Here is a 21,042-nt window from a genome sequence, read left to right as displayed (position 1 = left end):
TGAAGCTGAGCACTTCTGGTAGCTTCTCGCCGTTTATTTGGATGTCTGCGCTGGTGTTGGTTGTGCTTTTCTCCATGATCTTAGACCTCTTTGGGCTGACCTCCACCCCCTATGCTCCTGCTCGTTGATAGACTCTGTTGGTGAGACCTTGAAGTTCACTACTGGTGCCACCCATGAGTTAAATGTCATCAGCGAATCTCAAGTTGCAGATGGGTCTTCCACCGATGGAGGTAAAGGTGTGGTGGTCATGGAGAGTCATCAGCATCATCTGTTCAATGAAATGTAATCGCTTATAAACCTTTCCACAAAGAATTTTCAATTCTGACACAAATACAAAGAAACAGCAATAGTTATTGAGCTTGGTTTCTTAGTCTTCAAATGCAGTGTGCATTCATATGTAGTGTGTGCACGCTGTGTCTGACATACTTATTTTCCCGGTAAGTTACCCCTGAACGGGTATGAAACACTCCTGAATGAAGAGTTCTTACGTGAATACACTTCTAAATACCTTAGATTATCAACAGATTATGCATGCATACAAACATATTAAGCAACTATAAACTAGTTAAACATATATACACAATCATAACAATGTGTTCGATTTTTTCTTGCAAAAAGTATCGATTTATTTATATCCGTTCAGCTGCTCTCCATTTTAGGGAATACTAATTGTGTATTAGATAAAAGTAAAATCGCTTCTGATTTGTACTTTACCAGATGTGTTTTAATATTCATATGTGTAACTGCCAAAGATGGGGATGCGGAATCTATACACGACGGCAACTTTCTGACGTACTGAGACCGCGTGCGCAGCCCTACTGCTCGATTGCCGAAGCTCTGTGCTAGCGGTTCAAATGGTCTTCGCATTTGCATCAATAATTAATTGACCAGTGATCAAGGGCGCAGCTTCCTAAAGGCCGCGGTCAACAGTTTTCTCTGAAAAAAAATGAAATAAAATAAAGCAAATACTGTACTGAAATAAGTGACGGGAATGCATATGGGTAATTGATGTATCAGAAAACAAAGAATGACAAATGGACCCACGTAAATGGTCAATGGTTTTCAAAGCGAGCAGATACAATTTCGATGTTAATATTGTATTTAAAAAATGAAGTATGACTGTTGAAATTCATGAACTCTTTTCTAATTTTACCATGAACTGAATGTTGTTCATTGTAAATAAACACAGATCACAACGACACATTAAGGAACAACTCTTGACAATACGATTTCGATTATACTTTTTGCGTATGAGAGCCTGACTGAAAACAATAAAACAACAAAATTTGAACAATGTGGAAAATCAAGTTATAAAGAGTATGAATAATGTCCTTAACTAAACAAATGTAAACAACACCGGTTTATTTCGCTAAAAACATATCCGTAATTGTTCTAACTCTAATTATTAATAGTTAACAGTTCTACACTTTAGCTCTACCCTGTAAAAGTTTTTAAAGGAAAGTGTTTTTATGTACTGTTTTTCCTCCTTGGATGGTAGGTCTAAAAAAATAACCGGACGCTAAAGAAACAATCAAATGTGTATGAGCTTAAAGGAGATTTCCCAACCGTGTTTTGTACATTTTTAAGTTGTTGATTGTAGAAAGGACAAGGCGGTCCAAGAGACAGCTTAATCCTCCGCCGAGATTCGTTCAACCTTGAAGTGGTGACCTTGACGTTGAGTCGGAACGATTAACTCTTGCCTTCCAAACACTTTCTTCGCGCCATACACAGTTCATGCAAATCATTCAATATGAAGCATACGAAGGTTAAAGTCGTTATTTCAAGTGTGACTTGCCTTGAGCAACCATGACGGACTCATGCCTTCTGTAAACCGTCCCTTTGATCTACTGTGTAAAGATTGAAGCTCAATTTCATAAAAATCTTCCAACGGATAATGGATATAGGAGCTTTTGAGCGGACATAACAAACGAGGTTCAAACTTTCGACCTTAACGCGTGACCTTTACCTTGAGTCGGCGGCACGTTTCAATGACCTCAACATTTGAGTCATGATTCATGTCAAATCCTACAATGGGGGTAGGGAATATTAAGTCGATACGAAAATAAAGGCTCTAACTTTTGACATTGAAGTATATCCTTCCAATTGGGTCAGCGAGTCTGACTCATGCCTTCATAGCATCGAATCAATGTCATTTACCGGTATAATGCAACCAAGTTTAAGGAAAAGCTTAAAAGATTGTATGAGATATTAAGCGGACTCGAAAGTGGTGGATTAAACTTTTGACCTTGAAAAACGACTTGAAATTTATGCGGGATGACTGACCTAATTATGCCATTTGCAAATCGGCATAATACCCTTTACGTTTGATGCAAAATTCAAGAAAATCCTTTTAAGGGTATATGAGAATTGGAGCGGACATCACAATGGCTAAAACCTTTGACATACAAGTAAAACACTGACCTTCAGTCTCAATGCCATTAACCTTTGGGGCGAGCTTTATGAACATCTATCCAAGGATATAGTAGTTATGAAGCGGAAGCGAAAGTGTAATGGACAAACTGACGATGGGCATTTCAATAATCTTCCTTCAGCTTTCCGCCGGCGAGTAAACGCTGGAGATACTAGATTATTTGCAGTCGTATTAACTCTTATTTCGTTGATTTTCTGGTTCTACTTCTTCTTAACTTTCTATTTTGAATCAGTATATTCATAAAAGTGTATATCTGTTTTAAAAACAGACACTATATGAATAAGATCAAATATGTTCGCTTTAAGGGTGCTTATTAATATGAGCTATATCTAACTATAATGTGGTCTGAAAAACATGTTCATTTCTTAAAAAAAAAATCCCTCGAGGAATGAATGCTAACCGGGAAAATGCCCTAATACCCCCCACCCCCCTAAAATTCGCCTTACCCAATTATTTAAGCTAAGCTACGACAATTATGTCGACACAATGGCACAATAATTCTTGGGTCGCTGGTTCGGGACCCGCTTAACCCAAATGTACTGACTTATCGTTAAAAAAATTGCACCTTGTGCAGTGTTGTATGTGCTTCACAGCCGCCTATTGACAGCCTATGGAACTGGACGTATCATGTACCTCGCACAATCCTTCATAAATCGAACCAATACGTCTTTTGGCAATAACGTACTGGCATTACCTCCATCTATATACAGTTGTACACCAAGGATATTTAATTGCATTTATATATTAATGTATAGCAGTAAAATGCGACTGTGGAGTTTCCAACTCAAAAAGGAAATGTTGCACGTGGTGTTAAACGGTCTGACGCCGTTTTAAAAACGAGCCGCGTGGAAAACAAACTAAAATACGACAATACACACTACTGATATCATAGTCTTTTAGTTTTATTTACACCATCGAACATTAAGATTCACCACTGTATAAATATTCTCCAGCAAATATCGAAGACGTGAACTATTTTGAACAAACTTTGGATTTATGTTTAATTAGAAATTACCTATCGTGCCATCGTCAATGGATTCAAGACTGCGCTGAATAATCCACCGTTGGATTAATATCTCCTCTTCCCTTCCTACCTATGCCATACAACGCCATGCAACGTATCGATTCAGATTCAGAGGACCTAGCCTCATGGAAACCATTCTCGAACGGTATAAATTCTAGAGCACTTTTTGTTATGGATATTTCCCGATGAATAATTGAAACTAAAATCTATTAGTATTTGAAGTGAGTCAACTGTAAACATGTTATATTGACGAACTTAAAACTTCATTACCTCTTTTTCGCAAAAACGTCTGAACACATACTTTTCTTACCTACACGACATTTCAGAGTATGACTTGTAATGTTCGTGAAATGTCCTCTATTTCGGTAAAATCTTTCTTAATCACATATTTTGGGAAACTTTTTAGATTAAAACATTTTTTATCGAAGGAGTTATTATTAAAAAAATACTGCCTTTACCTTTTAAAATAAAAATACTGCCTTCACTTTTTTATATGTATTACATCGCCATAATTGTGACATCACCTCCACATCATTACCTTTAGATTGCTATAACGTTAAGTCTAACTAAATTTGTAAAATAAGTTTTGTTTTTAACTTTATTATTTGTCTTATGGAAATTAAGGCATTTTGTACAAAAACTCAACGTGTTAAGTTTTTTCCCTATAATTTCACTGTACACATTAAGATAACAGGGTACACATAATAAATAAACTTAACACTAATAATTTCTAAACTGTGCTCAGAGGGCTCGTGAAATACGAGGTCACACAATCTTCTCGTGCAACACAACGCATTGGAACACCACAGTCATGTAATATTCTCTATTTTCATTGAGTAAAGCGATATTTTGGCGAATTAACATCTAAAATTTCCAGGTCGAGAAAAAAATAATTTGACAAAAGCGCACGGATAAATCCCAAGTTATTTACGGATATGACGTCACAACTCAGTTGACGTTGGAAACAACTCAAAATATATTTCATTTAGAATCTACTTAAAATAAGAATATTCGTAATTGTTGTGTTCAACGTGATGTAACTCATATGATTAAATAAGATAAGAACAATACTTTTACATTAAAACTTTTAATATAAATTCGGTTATTGTCATGGTTAGCTTTGAAATACACATATACCGTAAAAATGCTACTGAAATGGCGTCTCCGTAATGACATGTAACTGCTTTTTGTTTCGTTCCCGTGACGTGACATGTAACAGCATTACCAGTAATCCGTAAAATCCTTGTACAACATATATTTGCAACAACTCTCATACAATTAGAACAAAAGAATTGAAAACAATGAACCAGTTCATTAACTTATTATCTGGATATAGGGCCACATTCATTTATTTGCATGGGCGTCCGCAGGAATTTTCCTAGGGGGGGTCAAGGTTTTTTTCCTCTTTGCCGCCGGAGGCGTAGAAAATTTTGAGAATAAGGCAAGATAATGGTGCATCATGAAGTATATTTGAAAGGTTACGAGTTAGGATTTGGAATTGATAAATTGACTGTATTGGAGTAGGTTATACCTATTTTTCTCTCCTTTGATCATAGTGACTTTTCTCATATATAATATAAATACAATTTCTGACGCACAAAGGGGCTGTGAAAGCAAACATTAAGTATTTCAGAGAGAGCCCTAAGAGAAGACGGCTAGTTCCGAACAAACCATTGTAAAGCGAAACAAGGTGTAATGCATACGAATCTTTGCTAACCATTTCATCGAAATACGCCGTCAGTTAAAATATAAAGCGCAAAACGAACAGAATACAATAGGACGACAGACTGCACATCAGCTATGGACGGCATGGGGAACGGCGACATTTGTGATAACGCTCCACATAATAGCCAAATATTCGTCCATTTTAGAGCCCATCACGCAAGTACTTCAGGCTGTTCAATTAGACATAATCAGTGTCAAAAAACACGTTGATAAATTGACATCGATGTTCACCGATCATCTAGAAAATGCAGATTCGATTTTCGCGGAGGATATATTCGGCCCGGCATTAAAATCAGCCGAGGATATTGGTGACAATACCACGGCAATGTGGCCGTCAAGTAACCGAGCAAATGTTGGTGGAACCAGTGAAGAATGATATCGACGCACGATTTATATTCCGTACATGGACTCACTGATCCAGTCTCTAGAAAGCCGATTTTCATAATTTAGTATGCCTGCGTTCATGTTATATCAACTCCATCCGAACCACATCAAAATTTCTATCGATCAGACTATAAAGATACAGTCCTAACCATCGACGAATTTTAAAAAATCGATAATTTTGAACAAGACGCAATGTCATGGTACAACAGGAACAAGAATGAATCATGTTTAAAACAATGTTTTGAGAGTTAATAAATTGTGCAATAACCGCATCCATGACTTGTTTACATGTAAATGGGAGTTGATGTTCGTGTGAAACTAACCAGGGGTCATTCTGACCCAAATTGTTCAATTCAGGAATCATAATTGTACACGTATAGATTTTTTCCATATTTAACTATCTTTTTCGCTCATCGATTTTTCAGGGGGGGGGGGGTCAGCTGACCCCATTTGCCCCTATGTGCGGACGCCCCTGTTTATTTGTGAGATTAAGCATCAAATTACGCGTGAATCATCAAACACTACTCGTCAAAACAACTATAAGAACACCAGAAAAACACACATGAAAATCATGCTCAACAAAATTATTGTATCAAAGTACATGTAAAACTATTTTAACTCATTGCACCAAAACAGCGAAGCGAATTTAGTCCAGCCTATACTCGCTCTACTATAGAAGAGCGCCAATCAATCACCGTTTTGTCCAGCCCATGTTTAAAGCGTGCACGTTGTTTTAACAGCTTTTGCATGCCCATATTTCAAGCAAATACGGTACAGTTTGTCAATTACTGTTTTACGCTGACAGCATTTCACACGCGCAAGTAAATCACGGTTTTTGCATTTATGTTTCAACCGCGCATATCAATCACGATTTTGTTCCGACCATGTTTCACTTGCGCATATTAATCAAGCTTTTGTCCCGCCCATGGTTCAAGATGCATGTGAATATCTGTTTTGTTCCGTCCATGTTTCAAAATGCATGTATTAAACTGTTTTGTCCCGTCCACGTTTCAAGCACGCATGTCAATCACTGTTTTGCCCCGTCCATGTTTCTGTTCAACCTTCTCGTAAGCCAGGGGTAACTCGTCCAGTTTGAACACTTTATCGATGACGGGCTGAATCTGGAAAACAGACAATATATTGTTCTTTATGTTATATTATAGTTTAATACAGGAAAAGAGACAATATATTGTTCTTTATGTTATATTATAGTATAAAACAGATGCTAAACAGAATGAGATGAAAACAGACAGTAGAAAGGGTCGAAGCAAACTGGCAGTAATAAGTATACTTTGAAATACGCACAGGCAGTCATAGCAAACGATGCTGATTATTGTTTGGTTTTGTTTAGTTCATTACGTATAATCTTTGTTTACATTATACATATTATCCAATTCAATTTACGTGGTTTAAACAAGTCAAAAGAACTCGAATGTTCTTACAGTGTAACGTTTAGCGAACGCTGTATAGATTAAAGCGGGTATATACGATTTTTTATATGTGTTTAATTGTAATATATTGATAAAATATGTTACAATAACACAAAATAGGCAAGAAAAATTATACATTAAAGCCGAATTTCATAAAATGCAGCAAAGACAAATTAGTGCCCCGAGCCGATAGTGACGTACATATTTTCCTACAATAACCGAAGCATTCGTCTTTGTATTAGGATCGGAGATAGTGTTCGTGTGTCGTATGAATAGATATCGTTGCAGAATTTCAAATAAACCGTTAAACTAAGTTTAGATGCACATCGTACATGTATGGTATACATGCTGGCGAATTCGGCTGTACAGCCGTTTTCAATTTCAGAATTAAATACCTGGCTTATTTCGCATTTTTTGACACATGTTCTTCTTAACTTTTATGTTAATTTATATTGAAATATATATATAATAAGTTTTTTACACAGTTTATATAAATTCATAAATATTTGACTAAATCGTATATACCCGCTTTAACACTACGTTCAGCAAACGATTTTCTTTTTGCATTTACCTCCCTTACACAAATTACAACCATTATCATATACGATATATTAACTCCCTTGTTGAATAGAAACTACACCAATGGCCTATAAATCACGTCATAAACAAATATTTTCTTCCAGAACAACTAAATACAATTAATTTAGCTGCCTCTAATTCAATAAAAGGCAATACTACCTGAATATAATTCCTCGATTTATAAACAAAATAATGCCGATAATAGGTATGCCTTAAACTAATGAGTAAGGAAAATAATGGGCCTGTAGGAGTACAGGCCTCAGAGTACAAATATCTCTGAAGAATTTCTGTGATGGCACAGGTCGCCCCTGAGTGACCCACTTACTTTCGTGGGATGCTCACGGAGTAGTGATCTTGCCTAATTAATCAACAAACACTTAAAAACAATACAAAATTAACTAGTGTTTGCATACATATGAACAATACAAAATAAACTAGTTTGCAAACCTAACAGGGTTCACTAAACATGCATATAAATCACACAGAAAGCCAGGTGGAATGCATGTGCGTAATGAGTAATCAATGATCAGCCTGTGTAGGGATGATCCTTTCCGCTTGGAATGGATTTTTGTTAAAAAGAGAATCCTCTAAACGTATAATTCCTTTGTAGTGAAAAGTGCTGTCAGTGATTAGCCTGTGTGGACTGCACAGGCTAATCTGGAATAAAACTTTACGAAACTGATCAGTAAAGTTTTCCCCAGAGGTTGCTTAATTGCTTAATTACTAGAATCAATTTGCACTAAATTGAATGATGTTGCCAAGCAAAAAATACAGTTAAAAATTAAGTGTATGATACACATGCTTTACAATAGAAGAACTATCCCAACTAAAGGAATATAATAATATCAGTATAATAACAAGGGCTGTTTGTAAAACATGCATGCCCCCCATATGGGCTCTCCGTTGTAGTGACAGCCATTGTGTGAATATGTTTTTTGTCACTGTGACCTTGACCTTTGACCTAGTGACCTGAAAATCAATAGGGGTCATCTGCCAGTCATGATCAATGTACCTATGAAGTTTCATGATCCTAGCCATATGCGTTCTTGAGTTATCATCCGGAAACCATTTTACTATTTCAGGTCACCGTAACCTTGACCTTTGACCTAGTGACCTGAAAATCAATAGGGGTCATCTGCGAGTCATGATCTATCTACCTATCAAGTTTCATGATCCTAGGAATAAGCGTTCTTCAGTTATCATCCGGAAACCATTTTACTATTTCAGGTCACCATGACCTTGACCTTTGACCTGGTGACATCAAAATCAATAGGGGTCATCTGCAAGTCATGATCTATGTACCTATGAAGTTTCATGATCGTAGCCATTAGCATTCTTGAGTTATCATCCAGAAACCATTTTACTATTTCAGGTCGACGTGACCTTGACCTTTGATATAGTGACCTGAAAATCAATAGGGGTCAACTGCGAGTCATGATCAATCTACCTATCAAGTTTTATGATCCTAGGCAAAAGCGTTCTTGAGTTATCATCCGGAAACCATTTTACTATTTCGGGTCACCGTGACCTTGACCTTTGACCTAGTGACCTGAAAATCAATAGGGGTCATCTGTGAGTCATGATCAATGTACCTATGAAGTTTCATGATCCTAGACATAAGCGTTCTTGAGTTATCATTCGGACACCATTTTACTATTTTGGGTCACCGTGACCTTGACCTTTGACCTAGTGACCTGAAAATCAATAGGGGTCATCTGCCAGCCATTATCAATCTACCTACGAAGTTTCATGATGCTAGGCATAAGCGTTCTTGAGTTATCATCCGGAAACCATTTTACTATTTCGGATCACTGTGACCTTGACCTTTGACCAAGTGACCTGAAAATCAATAGGGGTCATCTGCGAGTCATGATCAATCAACCTGTCAAGTTTCATGATCCTAGGCCTAAGCGTTCTTGAGTTATCATCCATAAACCATTTTACTATTTTGGGTCACTGTGACCTTGACCTTTGACCTAGTGACCTGAAAATCAATAGGGGTCATCTGGGAGTTATGATCAATCTACCTATCAAGTTTCATGATCCTAGGCCTAAGCGTTCTTGAGTTATCATCCGGAAACCATTTTACTATTTTGGGTCACCGTGACCTTGACCTTTGACCTAGTGACCTCAAAATCAATAGGGGTCATCTGCGAGTCATGATCAATGTACCTATGAAGTTTCATGATCCTAGGCCCAAGCGTTCTTGAGTTATCATCCGGAAACCACCTGGTGGACGGACCGACCGACAGACCGACCGACAGACCGACATGAGCAAAGCAATATACCCCCTCTTCTTCGAAGACTGCACATGCTAATTTGGAACAGCACTTTGCATTAATGCATTAAGCCCCATTTTTCTGTAGCAGGGTTCATATTATTACCTTTCCAGAGTCCACTAAAACAGCAACCTTTTTGAGTGCTTCACCGTTTGGTATAAAGAAGGCCCATCTGTAACTAGTAAGCCCCTTTGATATACCCTAGAAAAAAATAAAAATAATTATATATTTATGGTAGTTTATCAGTCCACAAATTATGATAAGGAGTATTGATACATGGTGAATAAATCAGACCATGTGAGTGTTATGCCGTGATGTCATTGGCGACACTGTAATCACTGTAGAAAAACATAAGTGGAATATTAATTCTCGGACTACTTACTGTGTGCACACATATACACTTCTTAATTGATTCAGTGAAGTTAACTACCCAGTATTTGTAAAGTACTCTTGGCTTTCAATTGATCAGTACACCACAATAATAAAATCAATCTATGCAGGTGATGTTCATGGTGAAATCACTAGGTAAAACAACATTAAGATATGATTACATGTATTATAGAATAAAAAATATTAATTGATTGTACGCAAGTAGTGAAATAGAGATAATCAAAGAGGCAATCTGTCTTTTAAAGTAAAATGTACTGAATAACAGAGAACAAGAATATTTTAGAGTAAAACTTAATGGAAATGAGAAAATGTAAAAAAAATACTATTTTTTAATGTAATATACTGAATTCCAAAACAAGAGGGCCTGAAAGGCCCAAAGTCGCTCATCTGAAATAACAAGATATTATTGGGACAAATCTTCTGACCATGTTTCATGAGCATCGGAAAATATATGTGGCCTCTAGAGTGTTAACAAGGTTTTACTGTAGCCATATAAGGAAAAATGCCCCGCCCCCTGGCAGCCATGTTTTTCAACCAACCGGCATCATTTTTGAACTCGTTCAAGATATTATCAGGATGAATCTTCTGACCAAGTTTGATGAAAATCCGACAGTATATGTGGCCTCTAGAGTGTTAACAAGATTTTATTAAAGCCATATAAGGAAAAATGCCCCGCCCCTTTGAAGCCATGTTTTTCAAGCAAACATAATTATTTTCAAACTCATCCAAGATATCATTGAGACCAATCTTCTGACCAAATTACATGAAGATTGGAAATAAATGTGGCCTCTAGAGTGTTAACAAGGTTTTACTATAGCCATATAAGGAAAAATGCCCCGCCCCTGGTGGCCATGTTTTTAAAGCAACCGGCATCATTTTCAAACTCGTCCAAGATATTATTGGGATGAATCTTCTGACCAAGTTTCATTAACATCAGACAATCAATGTGGACTCTAGAGGGTTAACAAGATTTTACTATAGCCATATATAGCCATATAAGGAAAAATGCCCCGCCCCTTGGCAGCCATGTTTTTCAAGCAAACATAACCATTTTCGAACTCATCCAAGATATAATTACGACCAATCTTCTGACCAAATTTCATGAAGATTGGACAATAAATGTGGCCTCTAGAGAGTTAACAAGGCAAATGTTGACGCCGCACAACGGACAAAAGGCGATCACAAAAGCTCACCATGAGCACGTTGTGCTCAGGTGAGCTAAAAATACAAAAAATGTAATAAAGTGTTAGGTTTTGGTGCCAAAATGCAAATATCATTTTTTTACAGCAAGGAACGACAATTTTCATTAATAAAGTCATCATAAAAACATTAATGACCTTCCTTGCAAGGATGCTTGAATAACCTATCGCACTGAAAAAATCTAAAACAAATATGCTCAATATGAGCCCCGCTTTGGGAGAAGGGTTTGAATGCTTTTGCATGAAGTGTTGTCCCATATTGGCCTGTGCAATCTGCACGGGCTACTAAAGGAAAACACTTTCCGCTTTTATGGAATTGTTTGTATAAAGCAAAGTTTATCTTAGCAAGACTCCAGTTTAGGTGGAAAGTGTCGACCCTGAATAGCCTGTTCAAATTGCACAAGTTAATCTGGGACGACACTTTACACAGATACACTGTCCCTGTTTTCGAAGAGTGTGACTCATATCTTTGATATCATTTCAGTCGGTGGTACCTTAGTTATTCCAAAGTTTAAGTCGACAGCAGATTTTGCCATTCCAGCAAGGAAACCGTGCTTATCAGCGTTAGGTAGCAGGGGGAATACTAAGGTGACGTAGTTATGGTAGGGACGCAGAAACTTCATGGTGGCCTCTTGGGCTTCCCCTCCCACTGGATCAAGTATCAGGTCCAACCTGCCAGTGATAATTGCAGTGCATTTTGAGTGTCGCATTGGTCTTTGATTTATTGATTTTGGGCAAGTCTGTTCTCAAATATTCAAAAATTCTCGTTACCAGTAATTAAATTCGAGATAAGGATTCAATGGAATTAAAGAAGATTAATGTGTCAACTTTAAAGTTGTTTCTCAATACATATATATTTCTCTAAAAATGGAAATCAAAATCAGAAAAAGCACCGTAAATCTGTCATACAACAAAAAAGATTGGTTTCGAAAAATTCCTCTAATCACAGCACAAAACTAGAGATTGCAAGTTACTAATCCCACCTACATCAGCGCTGCATATTTGCAAGTTCTAATAATCATGTCATAGAAATTCAAAAACAACAAGAGATGTGTTTGTCAGAAACACAAAGCCCCATATTGCGCCGCTTTGAAATAAAATTTCAATATATCATTTGGCAGGTTTAAAAATTATCTCCCTTTTAAAGCTTATTACTTCCCTGGATTGTATTTTTAAACTTTCGACCTTGAAGGATGACCTTGACCTTTCATCTCTCAAAATGTGCAGCTTAATTAGATACATATGCATGCCAAATATTAAGTTGCTATATTCAATATTGCAAAAGTTATGGCCAATGTTAAAGTTTTCGGACGGACACACAGACAGACAGATAAACAGACTGACAGTTCAACTGCTATGCCACCCTGCCGGGGGCATAAAAAAACACACAAAAAACGGGCATACAAATGTAACTCATTCAAACCTAGATTATTAAATATTACATACATACAAATTACATACCATACACAGAATTGCATGCAAGGTTGAGTATAATATGTTTAAAAGGGTTAGCATACTTGGTCTGACCATTTGTTTCTAAGAATAGACAGACAGTGTTAATGGTGAATTAAAACCCACTTTACTTTGTCTAAGGGATGGGTTGGTTGCAGGGGGATTACTGTTTAAAGCTCCTTAATCATGGTTTACAGCAGAAGTGTGACAACTTACTTCCCAATATCTCCAAGACGACTCAGGACGTCCTCAGTTCTGTAGTCTATCACATAATCAGCGCCGATATGCTTCACAAGGGCCACTGCATCAGTTGAACAGGTCCCCACGACCTCACCACCCCACGCCTTAATTAACTGAGACAGAGACGGAACATACAGTAAACTATTTTCTTTAAAATAAGGTACAAGTACATGATTTAAGCATACCTATTTGTTTTATAATTTGAAGAAAGCATTTTGGAAGCTGCCCTTGAAATATTTTGGTCATTTCACCATTGACAATTTTTTATAACATACAAATAATAGTAAACTGTACGCAAAATTGAGTTATCATTCTGCTATCATATCATGTAAAAGAAATCATTTGTATTTTTTGCCAAAGTGAACACCAATTAAATTTAAAAATTAAAAGTCCTTTTTCAACAAACACTAACATTATACACTTATGAAGTAGCTATGCATTAAATGAACAATATCCATGTTTAATAAAGAAATTGTACTATCTCTATTTATATACAAATTTCAGCTTTAAATGTCATGAACTAGCAATAGAAAACAATGTCATTTTGCATATAATGGTTCAAATTAAAGAATAGATGAAAGTTACAGCAGTTTTCAGTTGCTAGTGTACAGGTGACACCAATATTGTATTCTATTGTACTCACTTGCACAGCAAAAGTTCCAATGCCACCTGACCCTCCATGAATTAAAACCCTTAAATATAACATATTAAATACTGTTCAATGAAATATCCAATAAACTGCCCATGTGCACTTTGAAATCAGTGATAAACTGGTTTTCATGCTTATTTACATTATGTAAAAATAATAACAACCTAAATCCATGTGATAATGTATTTTCATATAGACTTTTGTGACATTATATATTTTGTCAGTACTAAATATGTTGATATTTGTTGATATATGACACGAAAAATGTGTTTTGGTTGGTACATGAAACAGCCAGGATTGTGGATCCAATTGCAAAGGTTTGCATTCATGCATAAGAAAATAGAATGTTCTTCAAGAAAAAAGAACACATGATTATTATTGTCCATCATCCAGGCTTATTTATTACTTTGTCATTTTCAAGTGATTGTAAATTATTTTGAAATCCAATATAACTTTCCTATCAAATGAGCAAAGGCAAACAAAGATTTGGCCTCTAAATTTTGTTCTTGGCCTGTACATTTTCTGAGAAAAATACCATTTACTTTACGCATTAAATTCTGAAAGAACAAGAGATGTGTTTGTCAGAAACACAGTGCCCCCTATTGCACTGCTTTGACATAAAATTTCAATATATCATTTGGCAGGTATAGAAATTATCTCCCTTTTAAAGCTTATTACTTCCCTTGGATTGTATTTTTATACTTTTGATGGTGAAGGATGACATTGACCTTAACATTTGTTTCAGATTATATTCTTTAACAAAATATTACTTCCCTTGTGAAAATGATCTGTACCTGCCAAATGAAATAAAATAGAAATTATCTCCCTTTAAAGCTTGTTACTTCCCTTGAATTTTGTTTTTTGACCTTTGACCTTGAAGGATGACCTTGACCTTTCAACACTCAAAATGTGCAGCTTCATGAGATACACATGCATGCCAAATATCAAGTTGCTATCTTCAACATTGCAAAAGTTATGGTCAATGTTGAAGTTTTCAGACGGACGGACAGACTGACTTACACACTGACTGACGGACGGACAGTTCAACTGCTATATGCCACCCTATCGGGGGCATAACAAGTGGCCATCTGAATTCTTAAAGCTAATTAATAAATCCGAATACTAAGATGTTTTACACTTAAATACTTAAAATCTAGCACTGAAACAATCAAACTATCAATTTACTTTCATTTGCTTTTGTTCCCACCTTTTATCATGGAAACTGTTCTCCCTCATGTGTCCCATGGTGATGAGTGCAGCCCAGGTTGTCGTGGCAACATATGGAAGAGACGCAGCCTCAATGTGAGACAGAGAACTGGGCTTCTTGGAAATCTGAAGTAGTAATCAAACACTGTATAACAAGCGAAACAATATAAAAATAATTATTTCCACAAAGAAATAACATCGTCTATTTTAAAGGGGCCTTTTCACAGATTTTGGCATTTTTTTAACTTATTCATTAAATGCTTTATATTGATAAATGTAAACATTGGATCATAAAAGCTCCAGTAAAAAATCAAGAAAAAAATTTAAAAAAGGAAAAGAACATTGCCCGGACCAGGTTTCGAACCAGTGACCCCTGGAGTCCTGCCAGAGTCCTGAAGTAAAAACGCTTTAGCCTACTGAGCTATTCCGCCGAGTACACATTCTTGACGTATTTTATACCTTATATAAGCAATCTTCGTAGTTTCACAAAATTTAACGACAAAAACAGAACTCTCCAAATTATTCAATCGTTTCGCGTTGCAACGCTTTATAATTTTTAGGTTTTAAAATCGTCAAAAGATGCATATAATGGCTATATTAGAGCATGGTTAATGTTCAGTATTACTGTTTCCTCACAAATATCATAACTAAAACGAAAACTTACGAATCTGAAACAACTTTTTTCAATTTTGTCAATTTACCAAAGCGTGAAAAGATCCCTTTAAATCATAGAGCGTTTTTTGTTTGTTGTTGCTTTTATTCTTTTTCTTTTATTTCCACTTTTGCCAAGAACTCAAAAACAGTGTCTGTTGTTGCAAGCATTTTGGTTTTTCTGTCAAAAAGTTACCAATATTTACTTTTACTACGAGGTTTGAAATGAACAAATCGAAGTTTAAAAAATTAAAGATGATCTGACTCACGATAATGACTCTGTGAGTTTTTAAGGAGTTTAAAGCGAGATGATACCATTTTTATATGTGTTAAATTGTAATTTATTGATAAAATTATGTTAAAATAACATACAATAGGCAAGAAAAACTATACATTGAAGAAGAATTTCATAAAATGCAGCAAAGACAAATAAGCGTCCTGAGCCGATTGTGACGAAGATATTTCGTTCATATTTTCCTACAATAACCGAAGTATTCGTCTTTTTATAAGGATCGGAGTTAGTCTTCGTGTGTCGTATGCATATACATCGTTGCAGGAATTTAAAATGCACCATTAAACTAAATTGAGATTCACATCGTACATGCATGATATACATGCTGGCAAATTCAACTGTACAGACATTTTCAGTTTCAGAATTAAATATGTGGCTTGTTTCGCATTTTTCTACACATGTTCTTCTTAACTTTTATTTTAATTTATATTTAAATATATGTATAAGTTTTTTACACATCTTATCACGGTATTTTTATATAAATTCATAAATACAATGTATTTGACAACATCGTATAATCTCGCTTTAATAAACGAGACATTTTACAAGGGAAGTAACTTTACACAGAAACTTTAGCTTAAGCAGTCAAGGGGATAAAACAAACACAGGTAATTTTGATTTGTATAGAGTATTTCAATCAATTTGTAATTCTTATCGCTTAGATGTAGAGAAAACTATGCAAATTGTGAATTTTGGTGAACTGTTAAAACTTTGTACCAGATAATCAATAATACCCAAAACTCAGATAATATTAGTTACACCGTTAGTAACTGTCGGTGTATGGGATATACACCCTCTGTAATTCGCTCGAGTATGGTATTAAATTACTGAGGGTGTATATCCCATACACCCTCAGTTACTAACGGTGTAACGATTATATCTCAACCGACTACTCGATAACTCAGGTAGTATGGAAATTACTCGGGGTGTATGGAAAATACTCCATGGGCACGTGACCGCTCTAAGCCAATCAGATTAGGTCATTTTTGTAGGAGGTGAGATATTCAGTAATACCCCAAACTGTACATGCATACATAAGGTATGTAGTACCTCATTCTCTCCAGCAATACAGAACTGGGCGTGTGTTCCCTGCCTCTGCCCTGCTAGTGCTCCCCACACCTTCAATGATAAAAGTCTTGTTAGTCTTTGAAGCAGAATGGCATTCCAAAATATTTGTATTTCTGCACATTCTGTATTCTGACAGAGTTTATTTCACTTTTCTGCTGATTGTCATTAGGGGCAAAACTTCACATTCTTTTTTTAAATAACATGTGTTTATTTTGTTCAGTTTGAAATAAAATGTATGTCTATAAACTATTCACATGTCCTTTCAAAAGAACAACAAAATACAATTTAGGAAACATTTTGATTTAAATTATATAAAAGCAATTAAAGTTTATAACTGCCTAACACACCAACAATGTCAATAAATCACCTCATCTCCAGGCTTATAGCGTGTTACAAGATGACCGGTCTGTTGGACGATACCTGAGAAGTCCCGCCCTAGTGTCAGTGGGAACTCTGAACCAGACCCCCTGCCCAGCCAGGTCCTCATCTTGTTAATGAGATTCCTGCCGTATCCTCCTGGAATAGTATGAGTCGTTCTGAGAAAACTGGGCTTAATGCATATGCGTAGTGTCATCCCAGATTAGCCTGTGCAGTCCGCACAGGCTAATCAGAGACGACACTTTCCGCCTTAACTTGATTTTCGGTAAGAGGGGACTTCCTTGAAACTAAAAATACCGTAAAAGCGGAAAGTGTCATCCCTGATTAGCCTGTGCGGACTGCACAGGCTAATCTGGGATGACACTTTACGCATAAGCAATATGCCCAGTTTTCTCAGAACTTGACTCTATTTATAAACTATGAGGTCATTATTCCCCATGAAAAGCGTCATTGGAAATCAAGTGTTTTTTCAGCAACATAACAATCAATCCCTATAAACCTCATTTAAATAACAAGTAATATTTTATTTGCTATTAAGGAGAGTTGAAAATACCTAATGAGTTTACATACGGATCCAAATTAATGGAATATAAGTAAGTACATGCCCAATGTATCAAAATTTGTTAATATTTATAGGAATGAGAATAAGGATGAAACAGGTTTAAATTATTCACTATAAGAGCAGCAGAGCACATGTCAGTAATTATACCTATGATGGCAAAGTTGTTTAATGAAAAGCAGCTGATACAGACAGTCGGAGAGCATTGTTTAACCTATGGGCTGTATAAGGCAAAACTAATCCAAATGTTAATTGTAACAAAGTTACTTTAAAACACTTAATCAAGTCTACATAACAGAAAGTTAGGAAATCTGAAATGAAAGATTGTATCTCTTCTTTGTTGGAAAGTAAATCCATATAGCACCTCTCATAACAACATCAATTGGGTTGACACTGGCAGCCTGGATCTCTATCAGAAGATCTTTAGGACTTGTGATCTCAGGGATTTTTGCTTCCTCTGACAGCGTTAATTCTTCATTGCCTGAAACAGTTGTGCATATGCCATACCAATAATAATGGCAGATTTATTTTTAAATGTTACTTTAAGGTACATCTTCATTCATCATCATTATGGTATATGCCAACAATCAGTCAATTAATGGACTATATTGCATAGTGCAGATAGACTTAAAACTTTTTAATCACCTCATCTATGATACAAGTACTTGCAGTTATACTTTGTAAGTTATTTTCATACAAAGAGTCTTAATAACGATATCTACTTTTATTTTGGAAAGCAAAATTCTGACCTTGAAACAAAAACAATTCAAACAACTCAAAGGAGTGAACATGTAGAAGTAAATACCTCCATACTGGTAAATGTACCAAGCTTTCATCCTTCTTTTTGGTTTCTTCTTCTCAACTGTGGTTATTTTGTTTTCTGTTTGTGTGCTATAACATTTTTGGCGGCCTTTTTGAAAAGTGCAGGCTGTACTTTTCTCATGAACTTCTAAGGCATTTCTAAGGTGCACACATGAGCGGAAACAGGGTTGTCTTATCATAGCTGCTTTCATTCAAGTGCTGTAGTGTTATAATTATTTTACCTAAAAGCAGATACAATTTTTTGGCATAAATTGATAGAATGTAAAATTTATTTATTTCCAAAATACATTCAAATGATTATGATAACAAAATAAACATTCAACAGATATTCCTTTAAATGATAATAGCAATGCTCTTAAAACTATACAGATTCATCCTTGCATTTGTGCAGAAAAAAAGTTAGTAAACATATGCACAAGGTGTCAAGCCTTTTCCTCATCATTTTGGGAAAAATACATTTTCTTTATAATAATTCAGATTGAAAGAACAATATGTAATTGAAATAAAATTGAGCTATAATAATCACATGACACTTCCTTTAAAAAAAGTTAAATACGCCAGGAAAGGGCCTGGATGTACTATAATATTTGTAAGCATGTAACATTTGAATGCTTTGGTAATGGGATTGTATACACTTCTTATGTAGTCTTTTGCACTGGCTTTAAAAGTATATATATATAGCAAGAAATATAAGTACAGTATGAATATACATGTAACAAGAGCACCGCATATTGGGTGCCACGCTTGCCTGCAGGTGCAGTCTTAAATAAATGAAAGCTTGTCAGAATATTTTTTTTAGAGGTCACAGTGACCTTGACCTTAGACCTAGTGACCACAAAATGGGTGTGACATGTAGAACTCATCAAGGTGCATTTACATAGGAAGTTTTAAAGTTGTAGGTGGAAGCACTTTGATTTACGACGGCGGACGACGAGCTGGCTATGACAATACCTGGGGTTTTCTCCGAAAAACAGCCGAGCTAATAATAATAATATAATATGTCTCATTGCCCTAACCTAGTCTAGTAGAGCTGTATCCATGTTAGTAGTAGTACTAACTACTATTACATAACATATATCTGTCTTGGTTATGTAAAACTATAAGTTTGAATATTTTTGCAATGTTGTCTAATTGCAAATAAATGTTATGAAGTGTCTTACTTACTTGCATAAAAGTCACACTTTTTCTTTATATAATAATCGTTCTTTTATTATGTATAATTATTTTAATCATTTATCACTTTTGACATATGTCCGAAACCCGACCGAAAATCTATATCCGAACACATTAACAACATTGTTGACCATGCAAGAACGTAAATGCGACTTTGAAAATATCTGCAAACATTACAATTCAGTGGATATGGCACAAAAAAACAATTCTCGAATTAACTGCTAAATGTCATTTAGCATATTTTTGGAAATCATCAATAAATTTTTACTTACTGACCTTCACATTTAAATGTAAACAACCTTAACCTTTAAATCACATTACCGGCGGTGCGCACGTAAACAAATCCCTTATCGAATGGGGCAGGTATAAAACCCGGAACTATCCGGAAATCTTTATGGTAAAACCCGGAACCGATATAAATGGTTATAACTTCATTATTATTCGTCCGATGTTAATTATAATGGTACCGTTGTAAAGAAGATCCTCTACAGATTCTAACCATATCAAAATATTTTATGGCAGGGTCGTAGTCGGCCTGTAAATCGCGGACAAAGTCGGCCTGTTTTAACGTTTTTTTTTACACACGCAAATGCCGAAAAGAAAACCCGGAACCGATATAAATGGTTATAACTTCATTATTATTCGTCCGATATTAATTATAATGGTACCGTTGTAAAGAAGATCCTCTACAGATTCTAACCATATCAAAATATTTTATGGCAGGGTCGTAGTCGGCCTGCAAATCGCGGACAAAGTCGGCCTGTTTTAACGTTTTTTTTTTACACACGCAAATGCCGAGAAGAAAACCCGGAACCGATATAAATGGTTATAACTTCATTATTATTCGTCCGATATTAATTATAATGGTACCGTTGTAAAGAAGATCCTCTACAGATTCTAACCATATCAAAATATTTTATGGCAGGGTCGTAGTCGGCCTGTAAATCGCGGACAAAGTCGGCCTGTTTTAACGGTTTTTTTTACACACGCAAATGCCGAGAAGAAAACCCGGAACCGATATAAATGGTTATAACTTCATTATTATTCGTCCGATATTAATTATAATGGTACCGTTGTAAAGAAGATCCTCTACAGATTCTTACCATATCAA

The 21,042-nt window shown here is 35.7% G+C and overlaps 1 protein-coding gene and 1 non-coding gene across 3 annotated transcripts; one reads left to right on the top strand and one right to left on the bottom strand.

The window, feature by feature from the left end:
- Positions 1-4,091: 4,091 nt before the first annotated feature.
- Positions 4,092-20,269, bottom strand: LOC127851170 (reticulon-4-interacting protein 1 homolog, mitochondrial-like). 2 transcript variants are annotated; one of them, XM_052384791.1, is made up of 11 exons: positions 20,208-20,269; positions 18,742-18,979; positions 18,301-18,417; positions 17,367-17,515; positions 16,982-17,050; positions 14,990-15,114; positions 13,777-13,825; positions 13,110-13,246; positions 11,936-12,113; positions 9,958-10,053; positions 4,092-6,685 (listed from the first exon to the last, which is right to left on the bottom strand). In XM_052384791.1, the coding sequence occupies exons 2-11, from the start codon at positions 18,947-18,949 to the stop codon at positions 6,575-6,577; spliced, it is 1,239 nt and encodes a 412-aa protein (XP_052240751.1). In that variant the 5' UTR covers positions 18,950-18,979; positions 20,208-20,269; the 3' UTR covers positions 4,092-6,574. The 2 variants fall into 2 exon arrangements, with proteins under 2 accessions (XP_052240751.1, XP_052240752.1); XM_052384792.1 differs by lacking the exon at positions 20,208-20,269 and adding an exon at positions 19,923-20,035.
- LOC127851977 (U12 minor spliceosomal RNA) lies at positions 7,781-7,934 on the top strand. The gene has a single exon (XR_008036088.1). It is a non-coding gene; the product is annotated as a U12 minor spliceosomal RNA (small nuclear RNA).
- Positions 20,270-21,042: the final 773 nt, after the last annotated feature.

Source organism: Dreissena polymorpha, chromosome 11, assembly GCF_020536995.1.
Source record: "Dreissena polymorpha isolate Duluth1 chromosome 11, UMN_Dpol_1.0, whole genome shotgun sequence".
Classification (NCBI taxonomy): domain Eukaryota; kingdom Metazoa; phylum Mollusca; class Bivalvia; order Myida; family Dreissenidae; genus Dreissena; species Dreissena polymorpha.
Note: the sequence above shows the minus strand (reverse complement) of the source record. Positions and strands in the feature narration are given on the sequence as shown.